The sequence below is a fragment of the Hippoglossus stenolepis genome, chromosome 9 (genome assembly GCF_022539355.2).
Source record: "Hippoglossus stenolepis isolate QCI-W04-F060 chromosome 9, HSTE1.2, whole genome shotgun sequence".
NCBI lineage: Eukaryota > Metazoa > Chordata > Actinopteri > Pleuronectiformes > Pleuronectidae > Hippoglossus > Hippoglossus stenolepis.
The window spans coordinates 16043732-16064813 of record NC_061491.1 but is presented as its reverse complement, the minus strand read 5'-3'; the positions used below and the strand labels follow the sequence as shown (position 1 = coordinate 16064813).

Below are 21082 nucleotides of genomic sequence, written 5' to 3'. Positions count from 1 at the left end.
AGAGGGCCTTGGCTATCATACCCCTGTGTCAAATAACACTTTGCTGACAACCAGGCTGCTTTAAAAAAAGTGTGGCAGTGTTCCTGCAGGTTTCAACAAGTTAAGACCTTTAAAAGATCATAATAAAAGATATTTAAGACTTGTGTCAAGTGCGACAGATACAAAGGAATGTCAGAGTCTCGGTTTTACTTACACTTCCCCATCTTTGAAGATAAGGTGAAGTAGCAGATTAGAGAATTAACCTCTCAAAAGCCACATCATCTCTCAAACTACAGACAGAGGCAGTAGTCTTTCCAACAGACAAGCTGAGTCTACTGAGATAAATGCTGACCGGGTTGTTTGCCAATGTGCATGCCGTTAAAATCTTTTTCTAAAAGAAATGTATTCAAAGCTCAACAGAAGTATCATTTTTAACACATACAAGACTTTTTAAAGCCTAAAATTCAGATTATTAAATCATAGACGTTTTTTTTTAGACTTCTTAAGACCCGGCGTAAACCCTGGGATGAGATGAGCTCCTGATGTGGGTTTCTACAAACACAGTCAGTAAAATATGTCCTCTATCCAATCAGAAAATTCCATGTATGACTTTCAGAGATAATGGGAAACATCATGAGTCAAAGTTCTGCCTTGCAGTCAAAGGGCACAGACTCAAACCCTCATACTGATAAAAATTCTCCCTGCAGAGGAGCCTTTAAACAAGGCACTAAATCCCTTCCTGCGTCATCGCCAATTTTTGCCCTCTAACCTCGCAGTTAAAGATGACATTGGAGAAGATAATTTTCCTGAAGGGATCCGCTTAGTGTCACATTAATCATTTTCATTACTCTAAGCATTTATACTTTGCATTAACACATTGAGATGGTTGTTAGAGGCTTGTTTAATGACATCTTGTGAAGTCATTGACACTTCAGTGTCTCAGCGTTGACTAATAGTGCTGTTGTGTGTGCACCTTCATTCTGCTGTGAGCAATAAAAAAAAACTGGGTCAGTCCGGGTGAACAACTGTCGCAACTAATATTCCAGGTGGTTCAGGGGCTGAGCCATCATTAATTGCTTCCGGTGAAAAAGGTCCAAATGTTGAGTCTATTTATTAATAGGTTTTCTTGACAGGAGGGACCTGTCGGAACATAACAGGAAGTTTAAAGTGAGTTTAAATTAGTAAATGTGCACCAAGGGCAGTGTGACCTAGAAGGCGACAGAGCACAGTATTTCAATGTGGACAAAAGCAGTCAAGCGGCAGTGAGCAAGCTGGTTAAACATGCATGAGCGACGCAATGAAACCCGAGGAAAAGAATCCAGATCTTGTAAGAGAAAAACGGTCACAACTCAAAGGTCCACTTTTTTAACAGCTTTTAGCTGAGTCTCAGCCTCTTCTTCAGTGAATTAATCTGGCTATGTGAATGGTAGAAGTAAATGGTAAGAGTTGAGCTCATTTTTTCACCATAAACTGTGAAAAGGTCACAAGTGAAAGTCCTTCGACCGGTCCATGTAACAGTTAATTCACTCGTTAGCAGGGTTTTGATGAAACAGTTAAGTGACAATGAGAGAAGATGTACTAGACTATAAATAACTACCTGTTAAACTATTTTAATGAATAAAGCTAAGCTGTATTTATGACCTTTGACAACTCTGTGACACGTTAAAACCTCTGTGTTGGAGTAAACTGGATATCTGCATGAAGGACTTAATATTTGTCATGCAAGAACAATAATTATAATAAATAATAGTATTTATTTAGCAGCTGTTACCAAGTGCTTTACAAAAAGGACAAATAAAAACAAAAAATACAAAACATCAAGAGCAAATTAATAAAATATCATTCAAAATCAAAGACAGAAAACTAAATAATACTATATCTAAAAACAAAGACAGTGGATAAAATAATACATCAACAAACAAACAATCAAGTAATGATTTGGACATTGTTTCCGTGTTGTGCCTGCGCGCGCGCACGCACACACACACACACACACACACACACACACACACACCTGTGGAAACATGACTCCCTTGGAAGGAGCACCTGAGCCACAGGTGTGAGTCTCACAGCCTCCACCTGTGTGATCCCACTGAGGACAGACTGGGGACAGACTGAGGACAGGCTGGGGACAGACTGAGGACAGAGAATATATCTGGAAACATGATCTCCTCACAGAGATCAACCTGAGCAACTTTTGCTAAAGTGATGAATCAATGAGTTTCTTGGTTTGTGTGATATGACGCTCAATCACTCTGAATAATATTTTGAAAACAATGACATTGAGATATTAAAAAGGCCAAAACTGCCACGGTGACTAAATTGAGATCCTGCTGTGTCTGTCAGTGAGGAGCAGCTGGATCTTCAGCTGTCACTCCACTCTACGGAGGCTAGCTTAGTTTGCTAGCTAACACTTGCTGTGGCCACATTTCTGTCACTTAACTGAGTCAGGAGACTTAAAGCTGTGGCTGTTGTCAACCAGTCTGTCTGTTGCCTGTTTGTTGTCTGTCTGTTGCCTGTCTGTTGTCTGCCTGTCCACGTGTCTGGGTGTGTTGGTACCTCTCCTCAACCCTCAGCCAGCCACAGGGAAGCGGACCCGTCCTGTCCCTGTCAGCCCGAGGTAAACACGCATCGTTAGCCTGCCGCTGTTAGCTGAGGCTGAGGCTGAGGCAGCTGTGGTGATGCACCGTCACTGAAATAAAGGTAAAATGCTCCCGCTCTCCGTCAGTAGAATGTACCTGTAATACGAGAGCAGGCCGTTGCTGAGGACGAACCACCGCCGCTGGTACCCTTTCAGGTAGTTGGTCCATTTAAAGAGCCAGCCTTTGTAAGTGTCCGAGCCCGGAGCCGCCGGGGCCGCGGCAGAGGCGGATGCCGAGCCCTTCCCTTGCTCGCTCATCCTCCACCGCTGCGCCGCACGACCGGAGAGAAACCGCGGGGCTCGGGGGCGGGGGACAGAGACACTACCCCTGCGCGGAGAGCCACCGGGCGGGTGCGAGGACGTCAGCGCTGACGAATGGGAGTGACGGAGGGACGGAGGAGGGTCCGGTCTGGTCTACGGAGAGAGACAGCACCGTTCACATGGCTCCGGAGTGGACAGCGGAGGAAGGAGGAGAAGTGACTGGGAGCTGATGATGCGGAGGAGCCACAGCACAGAGCTGCGCTGCATAGACACGAACTCCCTGTGCCAGGCCTCCATGTAATGTGACAGGGCTGTCACCAAACCGACCGTGGTCTCCATGACGACAGAGAGGTGTGTCTGTGCGTCCGTGCGCGCGCGCGCGTGTGTGTGTGTGTGTGTGCGGGTGTGTGTGGAAATTGCTTCTCTATCATTTCAAGTCTATGATCCAGACCTGAACCACGTGATGTTGTTATCTCAACATTCCCAAACATTGGACATGCGGTGTGACTGCTGATTGTAGACCTGACACACACACACACGTCTCTCTATAGTTGTGAGGACACTCATCGACATAATACTTTCCCTAGCCCTTTACCCTAACCTTAACCATCACAACTAAATTCCTAACCTTAACCATCACAACTAAATTCCTAACCCTAACCCTAACCCTAATCGTTAACCCTAACCCTTAATCGAACGTCCCATTGAATTTGTGAGGACCAGCCAAAATGTCCTCACGTCAAAATGTCCTCACAATGATGGTATTTAACCAAAATTGGCCTTTATAACTATAGATAGACATGCACACACACGTCTGTACTTCTATCTTAGTGAGGACATAATACATTCTCTAGCCCCTTACCCTAACTTAACCATTCAAACTAAATGCCTAAACCTTACCCTAACCTTTCACCTACACCTAAACCTAAACTAAACCTATCCAAAATTCATGTCTTCACATAAAAAAATTCTTGATTTATGCAATGGGGACTTACTTTTTGTCCCCATTAGAAAGACAAGTCCCCACAATGTAACAGGTTTAGGTCCCCACAACATGAGTAATACCTGGACCATATAACAGGGCAAAGTGCTGATAAGCTTCTGGCTCCCTGTCACTTTCATCTTATCATTAAGTGAAAGGAAACCTGAATTCGTTGTGGGGTCACTTCAGTGTCAGGTTATGTTTGATCACTGTGATCCATGTCTGGATTACCCACAAGGCTGGATTACCAAGCAGGGCCCCAGACCTCCAGGGGCCCATGTGCCACTTGGCCATTGCTTGTTGATTAATTTTTAGTAGGTTCATGTGTAATTCATAAGGCTCTGTCTTGTAGAAGAGATTATTTTGGTTTATAATCTGCACATATGATGCAATATCTGAAGTGAAAGTTTGCTACATTAATCCATAGTATATCTAGAATTGTCATCACCACAATGCCACCTTTAATTGAAAGTAGATAAGTTATTATTTAAAATTACTAGATGATCATCTAAATTTGTTGCATATACTGAGCATTTTAAGCAAGACCAATAACTGTAGGAGGTTCATGTGTGATGCCTGATTCATTGTCTGCCTCTGATTTGGCTCCTGATAACATCATGTTACCACAGGGTGGCAATGTTGCCAAATGGTCTTAATGTGGAGTGTTTGTTGCACAGCATTGAAAAGTGACCAGAGAAATGTTGCAGTTCTCAAATGCATTTAATAATTCAAAAATACTCACATATACTAGCACAGTAAAAATAAATACAAGTAATGTCTCTGTTAAAAAACTGTAGCCCTTTTTATTTGGAAATGCGCACACAAACAAACCGATGAGAACTCATGCTACACACAGTTGCTTTCTAGTGTATCTCTGCTACATATTTCATTTTTTTAAAGTAACCCAAATAAAAAAATAACACATCCATCTGCCCTGATTGAAGGGTTCAACACTACATCTCGGAGAGAATCATGAGCTTGTGCTCTCACATGCCAGTGAAAAACGGCCACATTCACTCCACAAAGCTGGTGGTTACGGTGTCAGAAAACCATGTATTACAAAAAAAATAAACACAATATCACATTTTCACATCAGTGCAATTAAACCCTGACCCGCAGCCTCTACCAACAAAAGCATGCAAGCCACTTACTCTATAAATCACTCTTATGTACAATGGGTCTGCTCACTGCCAGTGCAGCTATTCACAGAGTACCTATAGGTTTAATCAAATGAAGAAGCTCACAACATTACCAATTAAATACTATTTAGATACTGATATGAATCTTTATTAAGGTTCCCTGTGTCTGTGGTGCACTCATGGGGTGTTTAATGGAAGTAGTCAAGCTATGCTTCCTTATGTCTGCAGGATGTCTGAGTACATGTAGATTACATCTACTGTGTTTGAGGCATTTTCTGACATAATATGGTGGAACATGTAGTCAGGACATCCCTGTGGGGTTCTATTGCTCCTTCCTAATCCAAAGCTTCAACACCTGTCTGTTCTTATCTTGCTGTGTCTGTCCTTTGCTTCCCTGAATGTCAGCTACTAAACCTGCCCCCCCTCCGCCTGCCCCACCCACCCACCCCTCTCCCTCTCTCTCTCACGCACACACACACAGAGATCCACATTGCGTGCACAGGTTCTCGTGTCAGGCTCTGCAGCCTCCTGCAGGTCCCCAGTTCTCTGGATTTAATGTATTCATCAGAATCAGACACTGAGTGAGGGGAGGGATCAGATTAAAAGTCCTACAGTACATCATGATAAGGGACTGCAGTATTTTCTGCTGCAAGACAACCTTAAAACACCCTTCGCCTGCACAATCCACATTTACCCATGGGCCAGGTTTGGAATGGGGACAGGAAAAGAAGAAAAAACATGGGCTACGTCTCACAATCTAAATTTAAACACCATCTAATCATATTTGTACATTTCCAGATATAATCTCCCCACAGATTAATATTGTTTGCTATTTTGTCGATCCTTACTCTTAGATAAATCCAAACATGTCAGCTATGAGCGTCTGCTGTTGATTCAAAGGAAGACTCGATGATATTGCTGCCTCTCCATTTTGAGTCTCACAAACACAGCTTCCATCATTTCAGGCCCTGCTACAGTCACAAGACAACCGGCAGTGAGACCTGCTGCATCCTTTTTGGGGCAGCACAGCCTCAAATGCCTAACTGGCTCGTTAATGTGAGAGAAAAAATAACTGTGCTATGCTAAATGTATTGGTTTTCACCTATACTCCCTCTCACACCTCTCTCCTTGCATTTACACATTTAGGCAGAATTTGACGAGGAAGTGGTTGGATGACCATGTGTGAATTTAAGTGTCTTTTACAGCGCAAGAGTCTAATAAACCTCATTTTGAAAAATCAGCTCAGTAAAGCAGGAGGCCACGGGGTAGGTTTATCCAGCCATTTTGATAAAAAGTCCTTTTTCTCCATTGCTGCTCCACTCCTGAGGTGATCGGGGGTGGAGGGAGCTCTTGGGGTCACATGATGGTGCAGCGATTCCTCTGTAGTGCCCCCTGCAGACGGATGGAGGTGTGGTTGTGGCGCATGCCCCGTGCCACTGCGATGCCCAGCAGCTCTTTGAAGAGCAGCACGACGTGCCAGTTGAACTTGGCAGAGCACTCGACATAACCGCACTTCCAGGTTTTCTTCACCAGGACGGAAACTGCCCTGCGAGGCATGAAGCGCTGGCGCTGCAGATCTCTTTTGTTGCCCACCACCAGGATTGGCACCTCACTGCTGCTGCCTTCCCTGCAGGTAAAAAATGGTGAAAAAAAGATGAATTTCAACATGCACAGTTTAATCATCTTGATGTTTGTCACATGGTGGTTGGCTGGGCTTGTGCAAGATGTCTGCATGCAGTATTCCCTTCCTTCTGAGGTGTGCGGGGGTGGACTGGAGGATTAGAGCTCACAGGCTCAAGGGGCCTCCCACCACACTCACTCTGCAGTAGCTGGTTTACAGCATTATGAGGTGTGAAACTGTATGGCAAGCCAGTGGTATAGGCGTAAATTAGTGGCCCAAGACCGCTGTTTGTAATTCTTACTCCCACTGTGTTAATAGTAAACATCAACATTGAAGAGGAAATCGAGTCCAAGCTTTTTCCAATGACACATGATTGGGTGTGGCTTGGAATTCGGATCATAAAAAAAGAGAAAATGATGGTTTACTACCACACTCGAGAAGAAAGTAGTTACCAGAGGAAATCAAATTGGATTGTTATGAAAGTACTATGCAGGAAAACAGGCTGATTATATATATTTTTAACAAGTAGATATTCTTTTACGATTTAGTAGGAAGCCAAAGCCACTGGAACTGGAAGCTGTTATTATGTTTTTTAAGAAAAATAATAACATTAGCATATGAGCTGTATAATAACAATGTGGCAAGTCAAGTTGAATTCACTGAGGGCGGATAAATCAAGTGCATTATGAAACTTGAAGGAGCAGTGATGTGTGCAAGCACAAGACATCTGCTCAGTGTCGGCTCAGGTATAAATTGTTAAAGCTGCTGCGTTAACTATTCATCTCTTTCTCTCATAATGAATAAAGTTTTCTTTTAGTTACAGTCGTGTCTCATCTTCTGACGAGGAAATTTTCTCGTCTGCCTCCACAGATGGACAGAAAGCTCAACAGAGGAGACACACACACACACACACACACACACACACACACACACACACACACACACACACACACACACACACACACACACACACACACACACAGACAGACAGATGTGTACGGTATTTCCTCCAGGTTCAGTGTTTCAGCAGAACAACATGTACTGTATGTGTGAGAGTGTGTGTGTGCATCTGTTGGGGGGAAACTATCCGGAAGTAATGAAGGGACACAACACTGTCCCAGACTTCACTGAGCTGAAGGGCTAAAACAAAATAGAGCAGAAAAAACGAGATTATTCTGTTTTTATGTATTTTGTCGGAGGAACTTTAAGGATACATTTTATAGTGTAAAGACTAAGAGTAAAATAAACAGCTTAATTCTTATACTTGACATTTACACTACAGCCACCCCCGTTCTTCAATGCCCTCTATTATTTATGAATTCAGTTTATATACAATATCTGTTGTTTTACCGGTTATTCCTCTCCTCCTCCATCCCGGGAACAGATCCCCCCCCCTCTATGATTACAAATATCTCCTCTTTTCCATTCTTCTTGCAATCACCCTTCCTTCCCCCTGCTGCTGGTGGTAATGGTTTTTCTGTCATGGGTCATAAATATTTGTGGGAACACATTCAGAGCTTCAGGATGGTGGGGATGAACTGTGCAGTGGAAGCTTGGTCATGTACAACACAGCAGAGCACATGAAGCCATGCACTGTATCTTTCATGTAAATATGTATAGGTATGCCAACAGTGAAGATGACAGAGCGTGTGGAGCCTTTTAAATGTTTATGACAGTTGTGTTTGTTAAAATGCAGCCAGGAGTCTTCTGTGTTATCTCCCTCTGGTCCTCAAGCCTCCTGTCTTCTACGTCTGTTCTCCGTCCAATAAAAGCTGAAACGTGACGACTCTCTCTGGGCAGCTCTCATTCAGCGATGCCAGAATTAAATGTCATCCTAAACTGTCAGGATGCAGGGAGTAGTGTGCGGAATTAAAAGATATCACCACAAGCAGACGATCCATCACTGTCGCGCTGTCACAGACGTGTAATTGTGCAGCTTTCAGGACCGGCTGAGAAATTGCTATTCATCTCCAGATGGGTGACAAGGGTGGGGGGGGGGGTTGTCGTTAGGAATCACCAGCGAAGGTTAACAAGCTGTGATGTCAGCACATGTGTGTTCAGGAAGTGTTTGCTCGGCTGAGAGTGAGAGGCCCGACTCTACCTGTGCTCCACTATCTGCTGTCTGATCATCTTGACGTATTCGAAGCTCTCCACGCAGCAGATGTCATACACCAGGATGTAGGCGTTGGCGTTGCGGACGCCTCTGCAGCGCAGGTCCAGCCACTCCTTAAGAACAGACACAGAAAGATAAAAACATGAGTAAATAATAAATACTGTATGGACAAGACTATTTTAGGCTCCAGGGACAGAATCCGTCCGTCCAATTCATGGTGCCCAGCAGTGGTGGGATGTAACATCCCTAACATCTTGTGGCTCAGCTGGGATCTTTCCTCCTGATCCAGAGCCATTGGCTGAAGCTTTCTGCAGTGTAGTAGTGACACATGTAAAGCGTCCTTGGGTCTCTTGAAAGGCACCAAATAAATTCAAGTTCTTCTTCTTCTTCTTCTTCTTCTTCTTCTTCTTATTATTATTATTATTATTATTATTATTAGCGTGTGATGTTTCTTAAATGGTCTGGGCTGGGATTGTCCGTGGATTCCTGACATACATATTTTTACTTTTAATTTGAATCATTTTAAATGTATTTACTTCTTTTACTCAAGTACATCTTTTTGTTGGACTGCATTCTCCCCCACTTGTGTCGAGAGGATGAATACCAATGACTTTGGTGATAATTTGACATTTTCATGAGAGTAACTATGAGGTTATTTATGGTTTTGAGTGAAGTGTCTCAACAGGTCGTAGGTGGATCGTCAATAAATTTGTCGACCTCCCGCTGCACAGTCACAGGCAGCTGTGTTCTGGCGGTACAGCCTCTGGGATGGCTGGATCATCCAGAAACTGGAAGGTTGTTATGTCAATCCCCTATTCTGCAGTGTCTTGGGCTAGATACTGAACACTAAATGGCCATGTAATTAGTGTGTGAATGTGATAGAAAAACACTGCATTAAGAGCTAAATGTGTGTGTGAATGGCTGAATGTGTGCTGTAAAGCGTTTTGACTGGTTGTTAAGACAGGAAAAGCACTGTATAAATGCGGTGCGTTTAATCGTGCTAGAGGATGTTGGCTCAATGTCGTCAATTTGCTGCTTATCCTCTGAGAGAAAGTGCAGAGTCAACATCGTCCTGGAGCTTGTATGACTCTGGGTCTCACAGCCCAGAACAAAGTCATAAAATACAGTGACTTCCCAGCAGAAAGCACTACACTGTGTCTTAGCTACACATGTTCAAGGACTGCGACAGAGGTTACAGCTTCTACTGTGGGAGATAAGCAAACACAGACGTCTCTGTGAGGACAGAATAAAGGAACACACACAAGGCTACTTTGACACTTTTAATGCTTCTCTGCGAAGTGATGTGAAGCACGTGCAGCAGTGCAAACAGCAGCATTTGTTTGATGGCACCGAGTTCGGAAATGTAATAAAATTACATGGCAGAAATGGGTAAAATTGCACCTCACTGGGGGACAGTAGCTCCAATAGAAACACAGTGAACCATGCTCCTGTTCATGCTGTGTTTATCCCCAAGGTCTCACTAACCCACCACCACCCTCACCACCTCGAACAGCATGCAATGGATTTATGAGCATTTGATCTGACAAAAAAGAGCGAGAGGAAGATGGAGGAACTTAAGGGGTTGGGAAGACAAGATGTGTCCATGGAGGGAAATGAGAAAACAACCACGGCCCAGAGGGAAAGTCAAAGAGATGAAAAAAAGGGAGCAGCGGGTCAAGGAAATGTTGACGTGGTGCGTCTGCTGTACCCGCTCAATGCTAATGAACGGTCTGGAGACGGGGGCTGTCAAGAACTGAACTCTATTCTATTCTATTGTGGTTCAGTCGATGCAATGTGACTGATTTGATTCAATTCAATTCATTCCATTTACTTTCAGCTCCATTCAATACAATATCAGTTATCAGGCACCGTGGACACGAAGCTCTGTCCAAGAAGCAGTTATGTAAGATGAATGTAGCTCTAAATGCTGTAATGCACAAACTATATGGCAGCAGCACTGAGTTATACAGCGTGACAGACAATATAACATAATCCTTTCATCACAGGAGGAGGAGGAGTTCAACGGTTTGAGAAACGAGTCTGTTCACTTCCGTTGCCAAGACTCGACTTCATCCATACTATTTAGTCTTTGTTTAAAATGAATTGAAACTAAAATTATATCTGTCAACAAATGCGTTCTGGCTCTGCATCCACACGCCTGAAAACCCGTATCACGAGACCAATCACGTACGCTGGGCTTGCACGTGCCGGTGTAAACAGGAGGCACCTGGTTGAATTGTCGAACAAAAGCTCATCTCCTACACATGTCAGCAGTTGTATCATTGTAAAATACTGAATTTAACTGTACAACAGCTGTGCTTGTAAGGGATTATCCATGTTGCGTTCTACACTGTAGCCGAAGCTAATGCTGTTTCTTCCCAAAAGAGGGTCATGTGATAGGAGCCTGACGAATCAGCGAAAGCTACATTACTAAAAGACCCAGTCAGCAAGCGGTTGTTCGTGTCTATGTCATTGTTTTCAAACATTTCCATTTTTTCTGACTAAAATGCAGTTTTCAAACTAAAACGGGTCCAGCAGCATCTCAAAGGTTTTTTCATTTTAGCAATTTTAAAACTCCGGAGTAACGTGTGGATGCCAGGTGAATCCATAGCAGGTAGGAAAACGTATAGTACAGATGAAGCCTAAGAGGAGAAGATCAATTCCAGACGGCTATAACGCTGCAGCCAGCCAGCTAGTTAGCTTAGCCGAGCATAAAAACAGGAAACGATGGGAAACAGCTGTCAGGGGTCTGCCAGCACCTTTAAAGCTCACTTAACAAAATGGTATATGTCAGTTATTTAATCCGTTCCACAAAGGTGTTACATTGCAGCCACAGGAAACCAGCAAAGGGAGCTGAGGAGCGGAGTAGTGTGAGTAAGTGTTAAAAGTGAGATTATGTGCTATTTCTAAGCCGGAAGCAGTCGCTTCGTCACATGTTGTCAGGATCTTCAAAGATGTTCTGCTTGATTCAGAAAATAATGTTGTCTTTTTATTTTTGACTGATGCACCTGTGCTTCAGGGACAGATTATGTTTGTTACATCGCGTTACTTTGAAAACTCAGCCTTATAAATTCTGTCTTATAAATCCAAACTAATATGACCCTGGTTTGTAGAAGCTGTTTGCAACGTTGATTATGTGTCAAAGTCATTTTCTATGTGGAAATGCTTCTACTTCTGTGCAAATAAAACCAAGTGATGAGGGAGCAGGCGATGATCAGTGTAACTTCTAATGATTATGACATTACCACGTCTGCGTCTGTGAGAAATAATTTCATTCAATATGGAAAATGACATTTGTGTCTACAGGTGAGTTGTGAGGAAGAAACATTAGCCTCACACATCAGCGGGGACATAATGAGGCCGATCAGGCGTGGACGCAAACATGTTGCCCCGAAGATCGCTGCCATCCGAAGTGAGAGGGAAGGCAGATGAAGGGGGGAGGTGTGTTTTGTGAAAACTGGAAGAAAGTGTGATTATTTTCTTTCTCTCCAGGTTGAAATTCCAAAAATAAAATGTCACAGATGTTATGATTTCTGCTTTTTCATCTCTGTTGTCAAGTGTCCAATAAAATTTGAAGACAGGCCAAGCAAGACTCAAAAAAAAAAAAACCTGCACCTATTTTCATCACCAAACAGATAAGACATATCTCCTGTCACAGCAGCTCATCAAGACGGCTCACTCTTCTCTGATAATTGAGGCAACTGGTGACGTGAAATGCACCGTGGCTTCACTTGCAGCCTCATGTCCCTGGAGCTAAAAATAGCAGCTTGTTCTCATCTCATATCTCTTTGTCATCCGAGTCCTGTTTGTAAATGTGGAGGAGGGGATTAAAAACACTATTTCTCCAAAAAAACACAAACAAAAAGCACAGGCACAACAAGCGAACGAAGTACACCGAGGCCTGGGCAGACAAGAGAAACTGAAATCAAATGAATTTAAAATGTATGTGTGGGCATGTTTATTTGTGTGTGTGCGCTGGCAGGATGTGAGAGTGTGCTTGTGGGAGCGTGACTGTGAAGTGTGGTGCCACTGTCTGTGTCCTCCAGTCGGTCTTCGTAACACGGCACACAGGGAACAAAAAAAGAGCATCTCATCCTTCGCTCCTCAAGAGCCAAACAGAACACGTTTCCCTGACAACGGCAGGCTGCGGTCAGTTTTTAACAAAGCTGTCGTGAATACTGACATGGGGGGGGGGGCTATCTTAATGTTAATGAGAGCAGGTTGTGATGGATCAATACTCAACTACAGGATGCAGTGTGATGAGTAATTAGAAATATATCACACGTAGGCCACGCTGGTTGATTTGCAATTAAAATCTATTACATTCCCGGGGGTATTACCATAAGTCAATGATGGCGTGAAACATTTGAGGTGACATGGTGACTGATGGTCTAACGCTGGTTTCTCATACTCAAGAAGTAGTCATGAACTATTCATTTCTAACATGAATTTTATACAAGTTGAAGCAGCTTAAAAAAACGTTTGGCATTTTAAATACGCTTATTCACTTTTAGCTGAGAGTTACATGAGGAGATTAATGCCACTGCTCATAAATACAATGTAAAAGGGGGCAGTGGCAGGTTATCCAAGCTTAGCTTAGCCTACAAAGACTGGAAGCAGCAAGTGTCTGAAATTCACCCACCTCCATCTCTTGCTCACTATATAATTATCAAATAGAATCAATTATATGATATCATATCTTCTTTTTATTCATTTGAATCTGGACTAAAGATTGTAAAACTATATGTCACAATATCCACACTGACCTATGAATTGGTTATAATTAATATTAATATGTAAAATTTTCTATTCTACCAACACAGAATTATTTATAACACTTTAAAACAAGTGTCTAACTACCTCCACCAAGGAGGTTATGTTTTCACCCCTGTCCATCTGTTTGTTGGTTGGTTGGTTTGTAAGCAAGATAACTGCAAAACTTGGTGGAAGGATGTGGTATGGGTCAGGGAGGAAACCACAACATTTTGGTGTGGATCCGTATCAGCGGGTAGATCCAAGAAGTTTGTGTCACTTAGATAACGTTGTGAGACGATCAGCTTGGTTCTACTGAATGCTATTCTAATTCATATGTGGTTTACTTTAAAAGACAGGAGCAAAACTTTGCCTCACAAACCCCTAAATGTCTTGTAAACCTCATGCGGACACACACTTCTTATTTCCACCACGTCTGCGAAAGCCAAAATTACACAATGTGTGACATGGAAAACAATCATTTCCAGCCTGTTATCACAGACTCTATCGACAGAGATAACTGTGAAAAATGTCCATAGAGCAGGAGGAGAGAGAGGGAGGAGGAGAGAGTGAGAGAGGCGAGAGAGAAGGGGGAGAGAGAGAGAGAGAGAGAGAGAGAGAGAGAGAGAGAGAGAGAGAGAGAGAGAGAGAGAGAGAGAGAGAGAGAGAGAGCATTCTGTGTGGGAGGAAGTCATGGAGATACATTATGGCAACAAAAAAAAGATGGAACAAGACAAACTGTTGCAGAATCCACTGTCAGGCTTAAAATCATCTGTCATCGCATCCTATTGACACTCTGTGACAGATGCTCTCTAAATGCCATACTATCAGCATCCGACAGATATACTGCGAAGCAAAGAAATCATTACACCATCACAGCCTCGCAGTAAAATAACAGAAATCGTTCCTGTCTCCAATGCTGGAAAATGTAAAAATGGCCGTGGTTGAAATGGGGTCACGAGTAGCCTGCCAGAACATCCCTGTTCTCCTTTCAAATATAATCTGAACTGATGAGAAATGGCCACGCTGCACAAGCATGGAGGCGGACTGACTCACTGCGCTCTGCAGCTTGTTCATCATAAATTTCAGTGGACTTTATAAAAAGCTCATTTGGTAAACCTTCCTTCGACAGTGTCCATTAAACTTTGCGTAACCTTTCTAATTGACTGAAGCAAATTCCTACTGTCTCCTCTTTATTCCCAATTGTATTCATGGAGGGAACTGTGCTGTAATTCAATCTGCTCTGTGCTGCAAGTAAGAAAGACGGTTTCTCTGAGCTGGCAATGCATTGTGTCCACTGCCCCTCACCCAGGTTTCCTTTCTCTGCCCACTAAGCCCCATGTCTCATGGACATTGGGGATTTTACTAGTTAACTGGTAAGCCGCAACATGCTGCCACTAGTGTCACTAGTTGCAGTTTGTCATGCCTCCAAATAAAGCAGTCGGGAGAATGACAAAATCCTGAGTCCTGATTGGTGGACATTTGTTTTTTTTTAACTGGAGAGTGAAAACACTTCTACTAGTGGAACCAGCAGACACTTTAGCCTCTACCAGTTAAAAAGTAGTTAACTGGTAAGACCAAAACACCTTCGATAGTTAACTAGCAGACCCCTTGAATCTTTATAGTTAACTTGTGACACTTTTGAGCCCTAGTAGTTAACTGATGAGGCTCATAACACCCTCACTAGTGGACATTGTGGCTTTTACTAGTTAACAAGTAAATATTATCCTCTGACGTGCCGGGTCAGTGTGCTCGGCTCATTTCCCCACAGACTCTCAACCTACAGCAACTCCTCATGGATACAGCTGTTACACACTGCTCACCGCATGCCTACACGGTGCGCCATGCTCGACATCACAAATGCACTGAAAACTGACACACTCCCTCACTTTGTGTCCTGCCAAATTAGCACATTGTTTCCAACACTGCTGATTGGAGCTGCAGCCGATAAAAACCTGTGTCTGCTGTGGAGTCATTTGACGCGGGAGTGAATGCTGATTGTATCTATTCCCATCAGAGACAAAACCCGGATCTTAGTGGGTTCTTTGACCAGCGCAAAAGGAGCTAAAGACAAAATTCCAAACTAGTGCGACCAAGACTCCGACAAAGACTGAACTAGTTAAAGAAACCGCCGTCTGATGTCGAGGTTATATATTAGGTCTCAAACGGCTTCACATGCATGTGAGCAAGCTGCAGAACAAGCAGGACATGACAGGGAAGGAGAGGGGGAGAAGTACAGCCGGCCTCGCAGGGTCGTGCCTCAGCAAATGAGCGACCATAAACCTGTCTGGTAGAAATGTTGTGTTAGCACTCAGCTGATGGTTTTCCTTCCACAAAGAACCTGGAAACACTTGCCTCCTCACTGCTCCGCCACTAGAAAATGAGTATGAAATGTTCTCACAATATGGTACAACATGATATCCAATGAAAGCTGTGCGAGCTTAGTAGCTTTTTCATGTAACTCAACCTCAGGGACATCCGACACTCGTAAACTCATGAGACACGTCCTGTCTTATTCTTGCTTTCTGCTCACACCTACCAGCTCATTCCCTAGTGGGGGTTAAGCACCATTTAGCAGAAGAAGGGGGGGGGGAGAGGGAGAGAGAGAGAGAGATGGGGTCTTTAGAGAGGGTCTTAGTGGGCAGGAAACAATGAATCACTCTGACATGATGGAGCAAAATCTTAAATCTCTGGTAGAACAGCTACATGTTTTTCCGCGGAAGCCTGACAAGATGATGGCTCCGGCGTCTCAGCTCGCCTGTCAGATGTTTTCTGTGTTAACGCCGGGGTTTCAGAGCGTACAGCAAACCAGTGCTGCTCTGCCTCCTCCCCGGCCTGATCCTTATTTTTCTCGGTGGCACCTTGTCTGTGTAGATAACCACAGCTGTTCTTGGGGAGGGCTACATGTGACACCAAAGGGGGAGAAGGAGGGAAATGTTCAGCTGCAGCAGTCAGCTCAGTGTTGTGACCTTGGAGATTTCCATCTTGAAAGCGTCACATCCTGGCTGAACGGGTGGAAGTCAAAAGCACAACAGAGACTTGGGGGTCAGGCATTTTTCTTTCAATACCTAAGGACCTTTCACACTCAAACAGACACCAAATCCAGACTTTCTTCTGCTGCTGAAGAGAAGAAGAAGAGTTTCACTGAGAGGTGTTTTTGACTTCACTTTTAGGTTCATATTTTTTTCAAGTCTATTTTGAGAACAATACTCAGTCATGTTGTCAATGTAATATCATAAGGGATTTCTTCTTAGAGCAATTTCAACAGAAGTGTTTATTGATCTCCATTATATGAAATGTCTGTTAAAAATCCAGAACGGTTCTGGTGCACCGATGATGACAGAATCGAACGGTTGTTTAATTTTAATGACTAAAGTTTGTTTCTAAACCTTGGTTTATTATTATACATTTTTTAATACATTTTTTCTCCCATCTCTGATTGCAAAATGCAATAGGGAATCTCTCTGGGGACAGTATGGTTATGAGGAGCAATTATAGCTTCGGATCCAGCATTTAATTAGTATTTTATAACCTGTTCTTTACAGAAAAAACTTTCAGAGAGGAAAAAGCTGCAGGGACGTCTGAGATAATTCCTCAATATCCTAGATTCTTGGCAAGAGAGAAGCCAAAGCTGCAGATCTGCTTCACGAAGTGACTACAAACCAGGGACGTTCTGAGCTGAAGTGCATTTGTGCCATGATCCTGCAGAAAATCTGATGTTTCTCGAACTAATGAGGAGTGGCATATGACCTGTGGCCATGAATAAAAGGGCAGTCTGTTCTATTTTTAAACTGGGACTTTAACCAGGTGGCGTGGTAAAAGCCCGCAGCACAATCCTGCGATTATTTTCTGTGCGTGTGAGCCAGATTCAACACAACCGCCACTAGCAGCAGCAGAATCTCGTGTAATGTGATAATGTGATCAACTCACTCACACTATTTGATGCTTTGCTGTTAGTCAAGGAGTCTGAAGAAAACATGTTTATGATGATTTTATAAGAAGGAATGCGTAATTGGCTGCAGTGGGACACATAAACCTGAAAATGTATATCATAACATCATCAACTTCATGCCACCATCCTACTTTGCTTACTTTATATGTTGTTCTTATTAACTATTGTTGCAGATGGAGATTTTTTTTTTTTACATTGTTATTTCTTCTATGATATTGTGATTGTCTAGGCCTATATCTTAGGTTGTTGCTTTGGCCACACACAGTAATGTTGTGACAATAAAGCTTACTGAAATAAAAAATTAAAAAAATGTAGAGAAGGAAGCGAGATAGATAGAAAATTCAACTAATAAAAATATTAGGAAGGAATTCTACATCAAATGTGAAAAATATTACCCTGAATATTTAAGTTTTCATAAGTTTGACACAAAGGGAGAAATGACCGTGACATTAATACCTGTCATAACTGGGGACACCAGAGGGACACATACATTTGTAAATATGTTTTATAACATTATCAACTCCATGCCACCATCTCCATTTTATATGTTGCTATTGTTGTTGTTGTTTTTCTTTGATATTGTTGTTTAAATATGATTCAGTGATTGTCTTCAGTATTGTATTTGTGCCAATAAAGCTGACTGAATTAAAGAAAATGAACTTAAGAGAGTGAGTGAGAGAGCGAGAGAGAAAGGTAGAGAAAGAGAGGGGGAGAGAGAAAGGTAAAGAAAGAGAGGGAGAGGGGGGAGAGAGGGGAGTTTACAACGTCAAAGTGAGGCTCTCCATGGCTTTAAATCAGTCGGGTCTCCATAGCAACTAGTAGACTAGGGACATCTGATAGTGATAGAAGAATAAATACAATTGATGGGTTCGTCTTTGAGGGACGCCATTGGCTTTGAACAGAGGGACACTAGTAACATGAAGTATGAGATTTAATAAACGAGATTTGATCTGAGAATGAATCACCACACATGTTGAATAAAACCTCCTATATAAGTTAGACGGTCTATGAGCAGGATACCTGGCTTGAGCTGGATGGAAAAGAGGAGATTGGCGGGACGTCCAGAACCTTCAGCTCATACATGTTCCCGTTGAGGATGACGGAGGGTCTGTACACATATCGGCTCCTGGTCGGCGTGTACACCTCCGAGAAATCGTTATAGATGAACTGGCGGATTATAGAAGTTTTGCCCACTCCGGGAGCGCCTATGACCGCGATACTCAGAGTCTCCACCATTCCTGGAGCGCGAGTTCAGCACCATGGACAGCGGCGCCAGATGTGACCGTCCAGAAAGCACAGCTGGCCGCCGCTGTTGTGCCGCAGCTCTGATGGAATTCAGTCCCGCCGCTGCCCCTTTAACCAGCCGCCTCCGAGTCACCTCAGCCGGGTTCAACTGTGCGCAAATGAAACCAAGTCAGTGGCTGAACAAATGATCCGGCCCTCGAGCACAGAGGATGAAACTTTATCTCCAGGTCTGGAAGGTGGGGAGAGAAGAAGAAGAAGAAGAAGAATACGCCACGCAGCTTGGAGAGCGCGTCAAAAACAAAGCTGGATGCAGACGGGGGGGATTTGTTTTCTGCTGCCTCCGCAATCCAGCACACACACACGGAGAGACTCCGGGTTTTCAGGGGACATCCCCGGGCGACCTCGTCCCCGAAGAGGAAGCGTAAAAGTCCGTCCTTGTCGTCCCCACATGGATATAATCTCATCCAGGCTAGACTCTGACCTTGCCCGAATAACGCACGGGAGCCCTCGGTGTCTTCATTGATTGTCTCCTCTGCACCTCTCACCGCACATTTCCACCGATGCACCACCACGGCGCGCCTCCATCACAGGGAGGACGGGCGCGCAGCAAATAAGCTTTCCACGTGTTCCGAGGTGTGATACAAACCCAAAATCTCCTTTTGTCCTCCGATGGCAGAAAGATCAGTTTACATCTGCGTGATTCGGGAGAGAGGAGGAGATCCACGCAGCCCGCAGACGTGCGTTTCCACTGAAGGCATCTGGAGCCTATTAACGCGCACTGTGTGTCTGCTCTCTCTCTCTCTATCTCTCTCTCTCTCTCTCTCATCACTTGCAATATCCCTTGCTCATCCAATAGGATCGTCTGAAAGGCTGCGCGCTCTCCCAATGCGCCGCGAATAAATGGCAAAGGAAGAGGCCACACACACGCCACCATCATCATGCATCATCTCACGGAGACGCGGGCGCACATAAGACCATAAGACATCATAAGACAGGGTCCCCGGGCGGGTCAAGGGCGACGCGCGCCATCAACCACACGGTGGATGGCAGCAGGTTCCACATGTGGCCACAGGTCACCCTCAGTGACAAAGCTGAGGACCATCACACTCACTCTACGGCCCCTGAGAAAAGTGGCGATGAGCTGATGACCTCTGGAGCTGCTCAGCAAGAAGAAAGTGTCTTATAAAAGGGTTTAGACTTAAATTGTTTGTGTATGTATTAATACTGTATATAAGCAATTCATAACAATCACAGTTGGGAGTCCAGACTGTGAACAGTTCTTTTAGCATCTGTCCTGGGGTCTCTCACCCTCAGGAGCCCCCCCCCCCCAAGGATTCAGTGTGAGGCAGCTACTTTCTGGTGGTTTAATCAAGTGCATTGATTTGGTAACTTGCACCATTGAAGCAGAAAGTAAACATTGAACAGGGGTGCACAGCCCAACAAAGGGTTTATCCAGACGGGATTTTTCCCCCCGCTATGTGTTTGGTGATAATTTGGATATAAATGTTGTTTCCCAGCTTCCATAAGCCGTCAGGTTTTCCCTTATGAATGTTAGTCTGATGTTAATAATTGTTTTTTTTTACAGTAATCCTGAAATTCTGCGGTTGTAAATGTTCAATTTGGTTTTAATCATTAATTTTTGACTGGATTCTCGGCAGCACTTCTCCAGGGAGGTGATCAAATAGAGGAGAGGTCATTTTGATGAGTCATTTGCTATCCATCAAGCATTAATAAATGTGTGATTGACTGTTTAAAAAGCAATTGGTTCCAATGTATAAACCTATTAATGATGGATGCCTTATTGAAACATGACCCCATCTAAATGTTCGCTCGAGAACAAACATGAGAAGCCTCATAATGAAAATCTCTATGTGTCAAAGTAAGAAAAATGTATTTGATTTCTTCTGATGTCAAATCTGGTGAGAATTTATGAGCTAACTTGTCTGTTCCTTCATGCATTTGGGTTTCCTTGAAGTACTTGGCAGCATCATAATGTCTTGATCTAAAACTAATTGAGTCCTGAGTAACACTGGAGGCCATAAAAGACACTGAGGTCATTTTCTTAATAACTCTAATAAAAATGTGTTGTTTAACAACCTGGAGGGAATTTACAGTGCTTTACTATAGTGGGTCAGGTGTTACTGTAAATGTGTTTACTTTTAGGCCAATAAATAAACGTTAGTAATTATATAAGACCCTGAATGGTTTTTTACCCCCGTACATCCCCTCACCGCTGTCTTTTAATGTGGGCTCTCAAATGACTGGATCACACTGCAGGTTTTTTCTCACTGTTCTTTACTGAGCTTTGTAAATCCTGTTTTTTCTCATCATGCACCAGCAACATCGAAACTTACAAGTCTAACAATCTAAAGCTCAACTCATTTTTATCCTCAGGGC

The 21082-nt window shown here is 43.4% G+C and overlaps 2 protein-coding genes across 3 annotated transcripts in view; both read right to left on the bottom strand.

Annotated features, from left to right (window-relative positions):
- The window catches only part of osbp2b (oxysterol binding protein 2b), a 43857-nt gene extending 40708 nt beyond the window's left edge, over positions 1 to 3149 (bottom strand). The window contains exon 1 of one of the 2 annotated variants that reach the window (XM_035165721.2): positions 2718 to 3149. In XM_035165721.2, coding sequence (XP_035021612.1) covers positions 2718 to 2878 — 161 coding nt within the window. In that variant the 5' untranslated portion in view covers positions 2879 to 3149. The remainder of the gene's footprint in view (positions 1 to 2717) is intronic. The other variant, XM_035165722.2, reaches the window with a different exon arrangement.
- Positions 3150 to 5459: 2310 nt separating this feature from the next.
- On the bottom strand, positions 5460 to 19610 carry rasl10a (RAS-like, family 10, member A). Its single transcript, XM_035165119.2, has 3 exons — positions 18461 to 19610; positions 8725 to 8849; positions 5460 to 6629 (listed from the first exon to the last, which is right to left on the bottom strand). Exons 1-3 carry the CDS (start codon positions 18674 to 18676, stop codon positions 6359 to 6361), a joined length of 612 nt encoding a protein of 203 aa, XP_035021010.1. The 5' UTR covers positions 18677 to 19610; the 3' UTR covers positions 5460 to 6358.
- Positions 19611 to 21082: the final 1472 nt, after the last annotated feature.